The 16937-nt window shown below is 31.9% G+C and overlaps 1 protein-coding gene across 1 annotated transcript in view; it reads left to right on the top strand.

Moving 5' to 3' along the window:
* LOC130444186 (alpha-2C adrenergic receptor) overlaps window positions 1–16937 on the top strand; it is an 877544-nt gene that overhangs the window by 118800 nt on the left and 741807 nt on the right. The window contains exon 3 of the mRNA XM_056779234.1: window positions 7430–7673. Coding sequence (XP_056635212.1) covers window positions 7430–7673 — 244 coding nt within the window. The remainder of the gene's footprint in view (window positions 1–7429; window positions 7674–16937) is intronic.

The raw sequence follows: 16937 nt of genomic DNA, 5'->3' as shown, positions 1-16937 counted from the left end.
TCCTGGAAAACTCTCAAATTTAATGTTTTAATGTCTGGCGCTATAATTAGTAGACCGATTAAGAGTGGACATTCTTCCGTAGGGATATGGTGAGGAATTGGCTTTCCTTCCAAGGCATAACCCGCGGCAATAATTTTTTTGATAGGTAATTCGGCCTTTAACATATAGCTCATGAGTGTAGGTCAGCTTCAACACATCTATTATGTCACTTTATCCTACTGAGCAAGCGACCATCGTGCCGTCGAATCTACTCATCTTCATCTGTTGATAGGAATGAAATTTGCTTCTCCAGTTTGTTGTCCCAATTGGCTACTCTCTGGAATAAATTGCTACTCTGTTTGATCACCACTAAATCAGTATACGTACTTTAACTGTTTTAGTACTTTTGAGCTCAAATCCCAATTTTTCTTCTTCCTCCTAGACGCCCCATTCAACAATTAATCTTTTCTCACACTCATTATTTCTTGTTTCTCAACTGACACCTCACACACCCCATGTATTCCAGTAGCTTTCAATCATTCAAATAGTGAGGACTTCATATGATTAAGAACTAATTCAAATATTCTTGAAAGTTATCTAGAGAATTGAAAGCACACCCCAAAATATTTCTAGCTGCGTATCCATTAAGACAAAAAATTTATGACGGAATAAAATATTTAAATTATATGAATAACTTATTGAGTACGAGGATATATTGAAAAATTCTTAGCCTACTATAGAACCAAACAAAATTTCAATAACAAAATATTTTATTACTCAACATATTCTCCTCTTGATTGGATACATTAATTACAGGGAAATTGCAACGTCTCTAGACCTTTCAAAAAATGTTTCTTCTAGCTTTCCGCGTCTTTTCTCTTTGATTTTTTCCCGTAGAGTGGTCAGCAATGTCGAATAGTGATTCCCAGTTATTTTTCTACCCTCATACAAAAAATCAATCATGATTATTTCATGGCAATCCCAAAAAACTGGAGCAAGAACTTTTCCAGCATATTTTTGGGCACGAAACTTCTTAGGTCTTGGAGAACCAGAGTGTCGCCACTCCATCGTTGCTTTGTTTCTGGATCGTTGAAATGTACCCAAGTCTACTCCATAGTAACAATTCGGTTTAAGAAGTCTACATCGTTTTCAAATCGAGCACAGATCGAACGCGATGCTTCTACCCTTACACGCTTTTGGTCAACATTCAAACTTTGGGGATCCATTTTGCAGCAATTTTTCTCATGTCCAAATTGACGTGAATTATATGATGAACGCGTTCGTATGAAAATTCAGTGCTTCAGATATCCGTTTTAGCCCAATTCAACGATCTGATAAAATCATGGAATAAACTGCATCGATATTGTCGGGGACTGACACAGAAACTGGCCTTCGATCGGTCATCATCTTCAATGAAAAATTTACCTCTTTTGAATCTTGCAGTCCAATTGAAGGACGAAGGACATTGATCACCAAGGGTATTAAGCTTATCTTCGTAAATCTGCTTACCTCTCAACGCTTTTAAATACAGGTACTTGTTGATGGCTCGCTACTCCAATTTTTTGATTCTCACAATTTCGGTGGACATGTCTGGTCTAGGTTAACTACATATCAATACATCCTCGTAATTATATTTCTTCTATTATATAGGTAACAGAGAAGTGGCATAATCACAACTATCGCTCGAACATATGAAAATTCAAAGTACTTTATCTCGGAGAAGACAGAGAAAGCTGTAAGAGATATTTCCAGATTTAAAAGATAGTCATTAGAGGTAATGGTGTGATCATAGAGAACTCATGAAATTTTGAGAAGACGTTATTATGCCAATATACATTTTCATCGACTGGTCCTTCTCTTACATCTAAAGATAATACATACTTCATAATGTTTTTTAATTTATGAGAAACACTTCCATTGAATTTTCTACCTAATTTACAACCAATTTCCTTTGAAAAGTGTTTCGTTGATAATCCAACGGTTTTATGACGTAAGCGAATTACGCGGAGTCTATTCAAAATTGGAACACACGAATTGTCGAGCAATCATCCAAATTCATATGTCATATTTTTTGTAAAATATTCCTTGAAAATGTAATGTCTCACTGCGAAATTCTGTTTGTTAGATAATATACGATCTCCAACTCAATACCTATTTCAATATCGTATTCTTTTTTAATTCTCAATTTCTGATCAAATTTAATGTTAACCCCATTACCAACAATAAAACAACATAGAAAATAGCTTCATTATTATTAGATAATCTGTTGGAAAATATGAATACTTATTCTATGTATGAAAATCATAATTAAACTTACAACTACTTATACTAAACTTTCTCCTAACTCGTAGAAGCTCTTGATAAACACTCAAATATATCCAGAGAGGGCAATTACTAATTCAAACTACTCAAAAGCATACGTATAATATCTGTAGATTTATTTATCCAACAATTCCAATTATCATTAATGTATTTGGAAAAATATGTATGTTCTTGATTCTGTTTACAGTTGAATATATGTTGTTTTTGTTTATTATTATTCAGCCGCATAATGTGATTTATGTGGAATTATCTACCTTATATGAGTTTGAGTCTTTATCGGTATTTCTGAGTCTCTGAAATAATTTCTTCAGTCACTTATTGTGAGTTCATTATAATTTACTTTTTTCATAAATGATCGAAATACATTTGAATTGAAATCTTTCAATGCAAAAACAATACAAAATTTATGATAGATTTCAATAAATATTATGAGATGTAAGATGTATGGTATTAACTTCTTTTGTGGTGAATGTTATAAATTGTCTCGATAACATTCTTATTTGCATATTTATAGAATAGAATTTCTTTCTGTTGAAGGTACAGACTAGTTTTAACCTTTTTCGTGTGCCTCGCCGTCCGTTGGACGCCAGACAGATTATTATTAGGAAATTGAAATTTTTGCTGACTTTTTGTGTTCAAGTTATTTCACCTGATATTCGTCTCCAACAATAAAAAAGTGGAAGTCGTTCAATAAACGTTCAATAAAAAATATAGCTCAAGATTCAATAAATGTTAGACCAGACATAAAAAACCTTATTGACGAGAAGGATCACCCAAGCCATCGTTATCAGAAAACAGCTGTTGAAGACGTTGAAGAGACTTCTACATCTTCAGATGCAATGCTCAATGAAAACTGGCTAAGAGATTCGTGTGAACAGTTCAAATCGATAAAATCAAATAGTATAGTCATGTAAAAAGTCTTCAGCATTTGTATGTGGAAAACATTCCAAAATAATATGCGAAGATTATTTGAATGCCATGGAAGGTGTTAGCAAAGGCAGTTCGTAATACAAGTACATTCTGTTAAGAAAATATGATCTTACTTTGAATAAATTCATTCAATATTTTGTTAATTCATATTCTTCCCATCTATAAATGATTATTCTCATGATCACGAAAAATTAATTACCATTAAGAGTGAATTGGGAAGGTTAAGTTGCCACATAAAGCTAGAATAAGGAGATACATTACTATGTGCAAATATATAATTATTTCCAATAAAACCACACCAACTATTGATCCTAATTCCAAATAAACATATGTATATCCTTCCAGTTCATATAATTGAAAGCCAATGAGTTTTTGTTCCCGATACCTTCATGGATAATTACATTTTGAAGTCTTGGTTACTGGTGATCGCAAATCCTGATTTTGTCAACTGAAATACGAGTAGCTGGTTGATTTTAGTTGAATAGTATCAATTGAACATTTTTATGGTATAAGTTTCGAGTACAAAGTTTTTTGAGAAGCAGTCACACTCGTAGCTATTAGGAATTGGCCTATCATTGAGAGTTCCTAATTCCTCACATGTCATTTTTCTAGGGAACTCTGTGACTTGTTCACTATGTCGTTCAATGAGAACAATAATTTTTGAACTCCACACATCTGTTATTTATCGACCATCAAAAAAAATTAACAGAGTAATGAAATATGTACCCAATATTTGATTTGCGCATCCAAATATCAAAATTTTTCGTTAATACGCGTAAATGGATTTTCAGCTCTACAGATCTTATAAGGGTCAATTCTGATACTGCTAATACATATCATATGATCCATTATACCAATTCAAAATTCTACGGATACAAACAAAAATGTTCATAACTATTGCATAAATTTGGAGAAATTACTTTGATGAAATCATTCGTTAGGCTTTCTTCATGTGATTAAACAAGGTTCAAACTTGCAATTTCCCAGTTTTTTGTAAATTTCTTAATATGCTGCACTGCTGAACAATAAATAATCGATTACTGCAAAAATCTGGGTTTCTCCTGCAAATTAAATACAATTCTTGATTCAAATTAATTTTCAGGAAAACTTCAGTCCCTATATTGTTTTACTTGAACCTGTGACGGTTGTTACACCATAAGGTCATTAAAAAACAGTAAGGTTTAATGTAGGCAACGATAAATCAAAACTTGTAATTCGAATCGATTCACAAACACGTACAGTTAGAAACGAGACTGTAAAATATAACAAACCTTGTAACTATTGGTTTGAGTAATATCATGGTACTCTCTCACCTTTAGTCATCATATACTAGTACCTTTTTATGCTATAATGAACCTATATAAATGAACGTAGACTTGCCTTTTCGATGAACACATCAATCACTGCTACCACTACACAAACATTCACAATTACTCTGATTGGAAAGCGTTTCGCAGTTCACTTTGTAGTGTACTTTCGATATCTGAGGATGATAACCTGGTAATTGAAACACACATCACATAGTGTTTGTGTAGTGGTAGCAATGAAGAGTATGAATGTCACTATCGGTTCCAGAAAATGCTTAAGGATACCAATTATAATCAATATTCGGTGAAACCTATATTTTCCCAGTGCATCACAAGCGAATTGCCTAGTAATATTATTATTTGTTGTTTCATGAAAGACTCTAAGATATTTTGTACAAACCTTTGATAACAACTTAATAACAAATATGAATTTTTAGAAGAGATTATACAACTAAATGAGTATCATGGAAGAATTGCTGCACAAAAAGCAATGAATATCAAATGTTCTCATAAATCATGTTTCAAATTTGAAATTTCCAAGGAAAATTTCATGCGAGGATTAGAAACTATGATCAAAATCTCGTTCTGGTATGGAATCCGCAATCAGTTTATAAGTGATCTATCTGAACCAGGATGATAGTTTCCGAAAAGCCTTATTTATAATGGTTGTTGGTACTGGCAATTTGCGATTCAATGGATTAATTTAGTTCTCGAATGGTTTACACAAAAATACATTTATTCTCAAGCTTGGTTTATGCAGTAAAAATTAAAACTAAACTGAAATTAAATTGAACTTTCTTGATATTGATTTTTGGTTCACGCAGTAAGTTGATGCATTTTGTTCTCTCATTTTATTTCTGTGAAATGGGTCCCTTTTTTCAGACAAATGTGGAAAGATTCTGACACTGTCTATCAGTGTTCCTTCGTACAAAGGAGTTGCCGACTTTCAGACATGCAGCCAAAATCAAAACTAAATTGAAATTAAACTAAGCTTTTTTGGAGTTGATTTTTTGGTTTATGCAGAGGAATTTATTTTCTCAGTTTATTTTTTTGAAATGAATCCTTTTTGTTATACAAATATGGAAAGCTTCTTACACTGCCTATCAGTATTCCATCGTCTAAAGGACATTGCTTTTCCCTATTTTTCTCATATCAGTTTTAAAGATAAAACATAAGACCGAAATCGGCGCAATGACGCAAATAATAATTTTATTACCAAAGAACAAGGAATCAAACCAAAAAATTGGAAGCTGGAGAACTTTCAAATTAATTTTAATTTAAATTTATTGTAAATTTTCTGCGTGAACTACAAGTACCATTTCAGTGTCAACTAGTAATTTGATTTGTTAGTTTTATGTTAATTTTAAATTTTGGCTGAATGAACCAAGCTTCAATACACTCAAAGCGAAAGAATTTGAGTTTATCATTCATTGATAATTACTGAAATTAAGAATTAATCACTTCCTATCAACTAGCAAAATTTTCATTATTTTCAGCTTTCCTCAAAATATTGAATCTGAAATTTTGAACAGGATCTGAATCAGTAATTTTCTCAAATACATATTATGAATTGGAATATCAGTAAAGTTCTTCTAATATCAATTGCAGATTATATAAATCAAGTCAATTTTGTTTTATCTACCATTGGCGTAGATACTTGATTTTATGCATTTATTATTTTTATAAATATTTTTAAAAATATGTATATCTTATGCGAGAAAGTATTCGTTAAAAGGAAATCGCATTATATCTTGAACGGCTTTACACGCCGTTATTTAGACAGATGCACTTAATTGTCGTCCAACTTGGAACTTACTGACAATATTATTTTTCATATCTTAATTTGGTCTGAATGCCGTGCATTTTTATGAAATATCGATTGTTCCTCGCATAACTGTCTTCAGCAATTGATATTGGAAGAACTATACAAAACTTACAGTAATATCGTGAAAAGTCGTAGCGCGTTTAAAAAAGTATTATTATTTCATTTTCTTGTATTTTGTATGAAACAACTCTGTCAATCGTTTAACACGAATTATATTATATACCATTTCTCAATGCGTCGTGGTTTATTTGGAAGTGGGACCAAATCATTAATATCATCAACTTTGCGAAGTAATTAATAGTTTCTTATCGAGTATATTATTCATGGAGACGTTATAATGAGGGATTGGAAATGACTTTCCACAGGAATATCAGATGTTGCTTAGTTCTCAACAGACCTTTAATAATTCAATATAACAAACTAACGTCCTTTGTTTGGTAAAAGGTAATTAATTTGATTAAATCCTGAGACACAGCATCTAGTTTTCTTGTAAGAATTCCGTACACTAGAATACCGAATGCTTTGTAGAAGTTCCTATATATAACGTTACTCTACAACTGTCGATTATTGTTTTTGGCGATAAACTATGTTATCATTATGTTATTGACAAATTAGTGACAGCGATCCTTCAAGAAACCATGTTGATTTTTCATTTGTTGATTAAATGACTATTTATTATGAGTATGTCAACAAAATTTATTACTAATACATCAGAGAAGTAGATATAGGCACACAATTTTTCAAAAATTAACCAGTAATAACATCGTCTTTTTACCTAAGTTGTTACGAATCATAGGAAGAACAACGTTGGTGAAAGATGAAATATCAAGACACTGTGAGGGTACTGGACTATTTTAGAAGAAATATTTCTGTAAATGTTCAGGAGCAGTATATCGGTGGAAATAGTATTTGGCCGTAAAGCATCACCCTGTCAGAAATTTTTATAGAACCTCTTTTGATATTCGTAAAAGAAACATTGATATCAATCAATGTTTCTTTGACACTGGTGATAGAAAAAACTATTTTCAACCGTACTACCTTTTGAATAAAGTTTCTTTCTTTGCAGGTGTGAAATTCACTCGGCAATGGACGTACTGCTCAGTACCGCATCCATAATGAATCTTTGTTTGATTTCTCTAGATCGGTACTGGAGCATAACGCAAGCCGTTGAATATTTGAAAAAACGAACTCCAGTGAGGGCTATAGTGATGATTGCAGCTGTCTGGGTATTGTCTGCCTTAATATGCATTCCACCATTACTTGGCTGGAAAGTAGCAAGACCAAAAGATGAACAGTATCCTAAATGCCAGGTAGGTGATTTTTCCCACATTTTCATGAATTTATCTAATCAAATGCTATTATACATATTGTGAGCTAGCAATCGAAAAAATAACGTTTACGTAATTGTTAAATAGTTAAAAAACAACTATACTAATTATTATCTCAAATTAAATGAAACATGGAATAATAAATTAAACGCAATCTATGTACGAATCATTGTAACTAAATATATTTTATTCATAACAAATGTTGAACTCGTCAATATCTTTTGTAACCACTGTTTTAGATTATCAATATTGAATCGTATTTTATGTTGTTGAGTTATGTCTAGCTTTTCACTTTTCACATTAAGCACCATATAACATATTATTGAAGAAATATGCATAAAATAAATGAATACCAACTACATTGAATACAACACTAACAATTTTCCACTGCCCCCAGAAGGATGGAGCGGCTGTCACCAAATAAGTGTTACGTTATTATAGTGATAGTGATACTTAATATCAAACAAGAATTTATATGTTAGTAAGCTGAACTTTTGCTATATAGAAATATCACAAAGTATGTCTATGAATTTTACATTGAATATGATTTCTTCCGCTTGTATTTGTAGTTTATCAATAATATGCTTCCATTCGGTATATCCCTATTTTACTAATTTCAAAATTTTTCATCAAATTTTTGGAAGGAAATAGGAATCAAATAATTTTTCCCCATTTTGATGGATGGGAGTAGCAAGTAAAAAATGTTAATCCATTATTAATAATAGCAATATTATTATCAATAGAGAATATTTCACCCAGTACATATTAGAGAGGTTTTGTGGAATTTTCACAGCTTGATGAATCTTGAAATGCTGATTTTTGTGGAAATTTCGATTGTAACACTTCTATCACCTCCACTTACCCACAGCTCATACCACATGCATGAATATTGCTACTGATGGTGACGGATTTTCCGTTACAGTTCAAAGTTCTTAATCTAGAATGTCTATAACTGAATTTGGAGACGATTGGAGTGAATACAATGTTGTTTGCTTCCAAAACTATGCAAACTGAGAAAGAAAAAACTTCTGAATAATTGTTAGACATTTTCGAAAGACTAATTTGAATACTGAGTTCAATCTCCTCAGGTTTGTCAAGGTTAATTACCTCAAGGCGCTTTGTATAAATATGTGTCTTGTTGGTGTTAACAGCCAGAAGGATGATAAGTGTTTAGGAACACCATCCCATACTTTACTTAATTTAAGGACGTGTACGAATATTGAGAATTACATGAACCTATCAGCACAATCTTGTAATAGAGTGAGCAGAATCATGACTGGAAGTCAATCAAGTTTATATGACCAGGTACAACTAAATTTCATCAACAATTGAGCGATTCAAGATGTTCGAAGAAAAACCTAACAAGCCCAACGGCATATTACTCTATAAGTGGAAATATATTAAATGCTGTGCTTAGCATCCATTCTCATTACAAATGAACAGCAATTGATGCAGCTGGAAGAACGAGGAGTCCATGTACAAGGCTTGTCTGGTAAGTTTCTCGTTTAGTCTTCAACTCTTCCAAATAATAGTTGCCGTGTTTCTTCTCAAAATAGGTGTTTACGTATGCGATAGCGATTCCCTCTAATGAAAATCTCTTCTGCAACTGAAATTTGAGAGTTATTACTCAACAAAAAGTCACTGGGGATCAGATCTGGTGAATATTTTGTTTGGTCAACCAATTCTAAGTGAAATTTGTGAATTTAAATCACGAAAAGCAGTGTAATAAAAAAGGCGCGTTATTATGACGAAAGAGCACTTCCTTTTTATTCAAATGCGATTGCATTTTGCGATTTCTCCCTGTACTCTAAAAAGCAATGTTACGTATACTATCCTGTTATTGTCTCACGTTTTTGAAGATAGTCGATGATTACAACTGCATAACTATTTTCGGTGCGGGATCGTCCTCTATAATCAACAGTTTTTAATTCTCTCTCTTTTCTAAAATCGATACAGATATAATCTACGAGTATAGTTGAAAAATTCACCTCATTTTACTTAAACTGCATCAATAAGGCCTGAGAAATGTTCATTCGAATGCGCTTTTGGTTCAAAGAGAGCAAATGCGCACCCATCACGCGGATAGCTTACCCATGCATCATTCTTCGATCAGTATATGACAAATGAATTTTTTTGATATGCCGATAGCCTCTTGTAACCTCTTATCTCAATTCGTGAATAGGGTCTAAATTCTAATTAATTTGCGTAGATGCATTGCCTTTCAATAACGTATATTCAAAGAGAGCTCGATACTCCATTTTTCTCATTGTCAGAAAAAATTTCACAACGCCCAAAATATACCATTGTCAAACAGCACAAAATGGCAATAATTATAATGCTAATATCTCAATACACGTGAAAAATATTCCTCAGCTTATATCTTGAGGTTAAGGTCAGGAATTCCAGACAACCCTCATACACTATTATTCAACAACTAATTCATTGAAAAATACTGTATTTTCCTCCAGTCATCATATATTAGTAGTATTTCTTCTGAAAATGACTCTCATTACGATGTATTACCTAAATTTTTGAGATATACAAATAAAAACATATATTGATATTGGATATGGCTCTATTGCTTTTTAAAATATTGTCCATTAAGATAAATACCCTTTTTCATACGTTTGAACCAATTGACGAAGCATTTTTTCCATTCCGATTGAGGTAGATACAAAACATATGATTTGAACGCATCAAAGCTTATTCAGATGTGGAAAAACGTTGACCACGCAACTTATTTTCGATCTACAGAAAAGGAGAAATAATTGGGTAACAATCAAGGACTATACAGCGGATGACCCATCAATTCGATGTTTTGACTGTCCAGAAACGTTAATTTGAACTGAGGTGTGAGAGTTCGCATTGTCGTGAGAGATATTGACTGGTCTTCTGCGATTGGTTTCCCTAGTTTTTTCAAATACTCTGACAAACAAATGCTGATATACAATTCAGAATTGACCGTTCTACGATTATCTTATAGAACGATGGCAAGATGTATTATGTTATGTTATTCCGAAAATATAGTCCCTTAGTTCCCTTTGCTTCGAAGTACGTCGTGTGCGAACAACTTCTGTTGGATTTGGTTCACCTCATGGTATGTCACATAACGATCTTACGCGCAGCATTAATGTTTTCTGGTCAACAACCGATTTTGGACGACCTTATCTACCTTGAAAGTCATAGAAAATCATCGCATGAAAATGTTCGCGATTCAATTCTATTTTTTGACAAAGATGAATGTTTTAAGTATCTGTACACAACTTAAATAGCACTCTTATGACAACATGTTGTGAGTACTTTCACCCTTGAAAATTATGAACTTTATGATGGAGTCAGATTTGACATATTGTCATATCTCAAAACTTTAGTAGCAGCCGTCATATTTCCATGTCTACGGAAGGCTTTGCAATTCCTAGATCAGATTATTTCCAGCTTTTTTTGTTCAAACAATTCCCACAAATATTTTCTTGTTGAAAAAGGAAGTAAATGATAGATGCAGATATTTGGTAAGAAACACCTTCTAGCATAGGGAAGGAAGAAGTTCCACAAATAATATGATCAATACACCAAACCGTAACACTCCACTGTTCGAGTATGGGCTCATCAATTTCAATATTGTTTTCTATATTAGTTTCATTTTTACACTAATTAGTTCCAGCAACTGCTAGTTGAATAACTAACAATCTCTTTCTATTATCTTCTTATGGATACATTTTATTACAATATCTTCATAATATATGAATTGTTGTTTCTTTTGGTATATTAATGCATCTAAATGTTCTTGATTTTAGGTCTCTTCTGTTTCAAAATTAGTTTTTTTTGATAGTTTTTAAAAAAAAGATAAATTTTGACGTTTAGACTGTTCTTTAAGTCTTTATCAAAATATGATATTGACACTGACAATTTCATCATCATCATCATCGTGTAGAAGGCGTAGCGCCTGTTGAGTTCCGGTTTCTCTGCAGTAGTTCCTGTGAGGTTGATTGCCAACTGTCTCGCCATCGTTTTGATGGTCGTCCAACAGGTCTTCTTCCGTATGGGATGTTGTTACGTACGATTTTTGCTATTCTATATGTGGTCATTCTATTAACATGCTGGTTCCATTCTCTTCTTCTTTTTCTCACCCATCTGACAATGTCGTCTGTTTCGCATTTTTCCCTTATGTCGGTATTTCTTTGTCTGTCATTCAGTGTGTAACCCATTATAGCTCTTAGCATGTTCATTTCTGTTGTTCTTAGTATCCTCTTTGTTACCGACGTTTCTGCTCTTGTTTCTGCCCCGTATGTCATAATCGGTCTCACACATGTTTTGTAGATTCTGGATTAGCAGGGTATACTGAGGTGTTTATTTCTCCAAATTGGTTGCTTAAGATGTCCCGATACTGTAGCTGCTTTGTTCACTTGTCTCCTCACTTCATTTTCAAGGAGTCCTGTTTTGCATCCTAAGTATTCGAAATACATGATTTGGTCTATAGTGGTGTTGTCTATTGTTAACTTGCAGCGTAGAGGTTCCTTAGTTATGGTCTTGCTTGTTGAAATTTCCATATTTAAAATTTCTGCGCGTTTGCTAAAGGCGTGTAATATTCTTTGTAGGTCGTCTTCTGATTCTGCAATGAGTACGGCGTCATCGGCATAGCATAAGATGTTAATTTTGTAGGTTCCCATGCGGTATCCTAGTCCCAAGTTTTTTACGGTCTCTACCAGTTGGTCCATAACAGTATTAAATAGTAGAGGGCTAAGGCTGTCACCTTGGCGGATGCCCGACGTTGTTCCGAAATGCTGTGTTAGGGCGTGGTTTGTTCGTATTTGCGTTGTTGTATTAGTGTTCAGATCTTTTATAAGTCTTATATATTTTTGGGTACCTCTTTGTTTTCCAATATCTCAATTACATCCTTCAGTTGAACTCTGTCGAAGGCCTTCGTTAAGTCTATGAAACAGAGATATGCAGGAGTGTTATATTCGAGAGACTTTTCTACTAATTGCCTTGTCATAAATAATGCATTAATCGTTGACCGATTTTTTCGAAAGCCTTGTTGTTTCTTCGGTGATTGGCATTATTGACGTTGTCCTCGGCAAGAATCTTTGTAAGCAGTTTCAATGAGTTGCTTAATAAGGTTATCCCGCGATAGTTGGCAGGATTAGTTTTGTATCCTTTTTTAAATATAGTATAATATATAGAAAGCCCTTGTACATATGGTAAGGAAAAATGTTCTATGTTTTGATGTTTCGTTTCAGTTTTGTTTCTAAATTGATTGTAGTATTTGTTTATCCATCTCTTGAATATGTTATTTATCATTTTTTCCTGATAATTATTTTCTTTCAATGCAGTTTTTCCTTTTTGAATAGCTAAGCATCTAAATTCGGGATTTGATAGTTGGATAGATCTATTAGCCAAACTTATTATCACTGATCTTTTTTGTGACATAGGATGACAGGAATTGAAGTTTAAATATTTTGAGGACCAAGTTGGCTTCGTTTACCATTCTGTTCATATGTTATTCTTAATTTCATATATTATTTTGCTCAACCTTGATTGTGAATTGAAGTTTTTCATGATAAGAATTGAATTTTTTACTTATGTTTTCAATTTGATTCTTGGTTGCAGCAGTAATTCAATCGTCTACATATCGGAAAAAGATTGGAATATTTATATCAAGTTTAAAAGTCGAAACCTCAAAGTTCATCTTTCTTTTAAAAATAATTCTAAAACAGAAGAGACCTAAAATCATGAACATTTATATATATATATATATATATATATATATATATATATATATATATATATATATATATTTAATTAAGAATAGTGCTTCTTTTGAATAGAGGTAAATTATTCTATAGAATCACTTGGCAATGCTCCAGCACACTAACACCAACTAATTTTCTACGTACCAAATAGTTAACCGCCACATTATTGTAACCTAACAAAATTAGTTCCGTAGTTATAATATATACGACATTTCGGCTTAAGGCAAGTGAGAAGAACTCGATAATTACTTGCCTGCGGCGACGGAAAGCTCGCCACTAATAATGCTGCTCAATTTAGTAAATAATATTGTGCAAATTGATACTAATAATGTAGGAATATATCTAAAAGTGTTACATATTCGCGATATTCAGTGCGTTGCATTGGGAATTTTGGTCCAATTCAAGGCGATTAGAAGGAAAGTATCTTGTTCAAAGAATATAAAATGTTAATTATGCAAGAAGTGAATAATGATCGTTATATGCGGCTAGAATATTACATTTCGTATGTAGAGTATTTGTGTTGTCTCACAAAAAACAAATAAATTTAAATGGAAATTTGAAAAAAATTTAGTTTTATATTTATAATATTATACAGATATAAAACTCTCAAAAGTACCATACTGCCATTTCTAACCAGTTTAGGATAAAATAACACGTAAAACAAATTAGTTCGGCGTTTTCAATTTAGAAAAATATCGAGGTTCTAGATTTCAAAAAATATAACTTCGGGTCTTAACAATAATTGTATTGATTAAGCTTCGGTTCGTTTCTTTTCAACTGAGTTCAATAAGTCAAAAGTTTTTAATTTGGGGTGCGCAGTTTTAGGAGTTAGACGTTCAGAATGAAAAAAAAAAAAATGAAAATAATTGTTTCTAACCTGTTTATCTATTTAACTATCATTTACATTCGAATTGGAAATTGTCCCTTGATGTTAACGATCCATTTGTTCGTTAGGTAAGGTTAGGTTAACTTCAGTTGATTAAGTAACGTTCACTTTAACTCGAGGAGAAGATATTTCTTTATGAAATACGATATGGTTTGATAATCATGAATTCATAAATTCAGTTAACGAGGCTGAATCGGAAGTTAACAAATCCAATCATTGGTAAAATCAGAAGTACTAATATACGAATTATGGCACCTTCATAAATGGAGCCTAGAATGTGACCTCGGAAACTCCAAAATTAACTTGATTTTATTATGATTCTGAACCGGGTAGGAAATTAATTCTCTGAATAAGAATAATTTCATTATTTCGATTTTCTGACTACATGATAATAGTATGATAATATTATTAACAAGTATATAATGGAGGTTATTATTTACGAGGTGACGTTAACCGAGTGCATAATATCACATTATACGCGAGTATAATACTATACTTTATCAACGACTACTATGTATTTTATTGAAGTTTTTTGATTGGACAATTTTGTTTCATTATGAGTAACACTATTATTTCGTTTGAATAACTATTTTTTGAACATAGTACACTTCTGTTCACTAAAGAAGAATACACTGTCATTTTGCTTGCGTGAATCAAATCCAATGTTACTGTCATATAATACAATAATTAATATTTCTAAATGTTTTTGATTTTAGCTCTCTTCTGGTACAAAATTAGTTTTTTCAATAATTTTTCGAATGAAAGATGAAAATTACGAGAAGAGATTTAATGTCGAGAGCATTTGGAAATATAAACATATCAAAAGGTCTACGAAATAAGAAATTTGAGTTTATTTGAAGTAAAAGTATATCTAATGCGTCCTTAGTTAACTGAAACTGATTGGTAAGGATTTAATGGAGTGAAACGCATGATAATTAGGTTATAATGAAAAGTTTTTTGTCAATACTTACCTGATAACTCAATTTTGGTAAACATGGCAACAAATGTCAAGTAAATTTACATAGCCAAAAAAACTACAAAAATCTGTTCCAAGACTTGTATGCTATTTTAATGAAGTATACATAGTTATAGCAAACTATCATAATCGTATACTGTCTTCAGTAATAATAATATTCAACACAAAAATCTGTGTCGATTTAACAAATATTGGGTATTTAATATCACAAGAGTTTCTAATTACTAATAATCCTTGTTACCAGTTTTGAATTCATATGCCATATTATATATAATTTCTTTGACTTTTCCGGCAATAAATTTGATGAGGCAACTTCAGCAGCTTATCTAATTTCTAGTGGTGTTGAAGAAAAGTCACTTCCATTCTCTATATTCATTTTTAGTTGGTTTTAAACAAAAAGTAACAAAAAATATTGAAACACTGAGAAATCTAAGCACATAATAATGTATTTAGTCATATTTATTCTGTTTCAAAAGCTACTACAGTTCATAAATTGATTCAAAAACTATGATATGTTGAGAAACACATCTATGGAAAATGCATTTAATATCGCTGTTAGCTTGATGTTAAATCGTTGTTTGAAAATCATGTTCCATGACATATACTGGAAACACGATCTTCCTGAAGCTGATTCAGCAGCAAAGTGAGTAGCCGTAACAAGTTCAAACTTATCATTAGCTCGTTATAGAAGGGTATGAAATATACTGATTCAGGTAGATGCAATATAACAAATTGATGCTATGGAAATTTTCTCACAGTATTTGTTGCTCATACCTCGTAGGTGAGTATGCAGTCATGTTATGTATTATTAAACTTTGTTCAATAGTGAAAAATGTATTTTCCACATATCCTATGAATATTTTAAAATATAGTTGCGGTTAAAATTGTTCACATTAATCAATTTATATCAAACTTTACATAGTAACGCTATCACAAAATTATATTTTTTGGAAATATACCCGGGGAAAATAAATTGATTTGTGAGTTTGTCATAGAAAATGAATAATATGTGGAATTTTGTCAAATTAACATTGTTTACAGTATAATATCGAATATGACATTGGCAAACTGTTAAACGATTTCAAGTGTATACATATTCAAATTCATATCAATCTCATTGTTATCAGAATTACCAGTATATTTACTAACCTGGTCACAAAGTATATCACTCCATAATTTTAATGAATGGCAATGCATAAATTGGGTCATGTCATGTATGCAGTTCACTTTTGCTGAATATTATGAAATTAGGTTGATTGCTTTCCATATAAATCCAACATGAAATGTGAAAATTTGTGGTAGTTGAAAGTATTTTGAGATTTTTTATGAAATTCAGTCAAGATAATATTGCAGTTTTTGAAATTAAATAAAATAAAGCTTTTTCTCCATTTCTAAATCAGTTCTTCAATTTCACTTTTTCACTGAAGGATATTGTCGAGAATCTATATTTTCTGTGTATCATCACTGATAGTGTTTTGCATTTTTCACTCTAAGTTAATATGATATTATCAATCATCTATCGAGCTTTCCCATTAAAATGTGGGTTTAAATGATAATGAAAAATATGAGTCGATAAAGGTATGATGAACCTATTAAACTTTCCAAATAATGTTTGATATTGTTGTTATGGTAAT

This window comes from Diorhabda sublineata, chromosome 5, assembly GCF_026230105.1.
Source record: "Diorhabda sublineata isolate icDioSubl1.1 chromosome 5, icDioSubl1.1, whole genome shotgun sequence".
In the NCBI taxonomy this organism is placed as follows: Eukaryota; Metazoa; Arthropoda; class Insecta; order Coleoptera; family Chrysomelidae; genus Diorhabda; species Diorhabda sublineata.
Note: the sequence above shows the minus strand (reverse complement) of the source record. Positions and strands in the feature narration are given on the sequence as shown.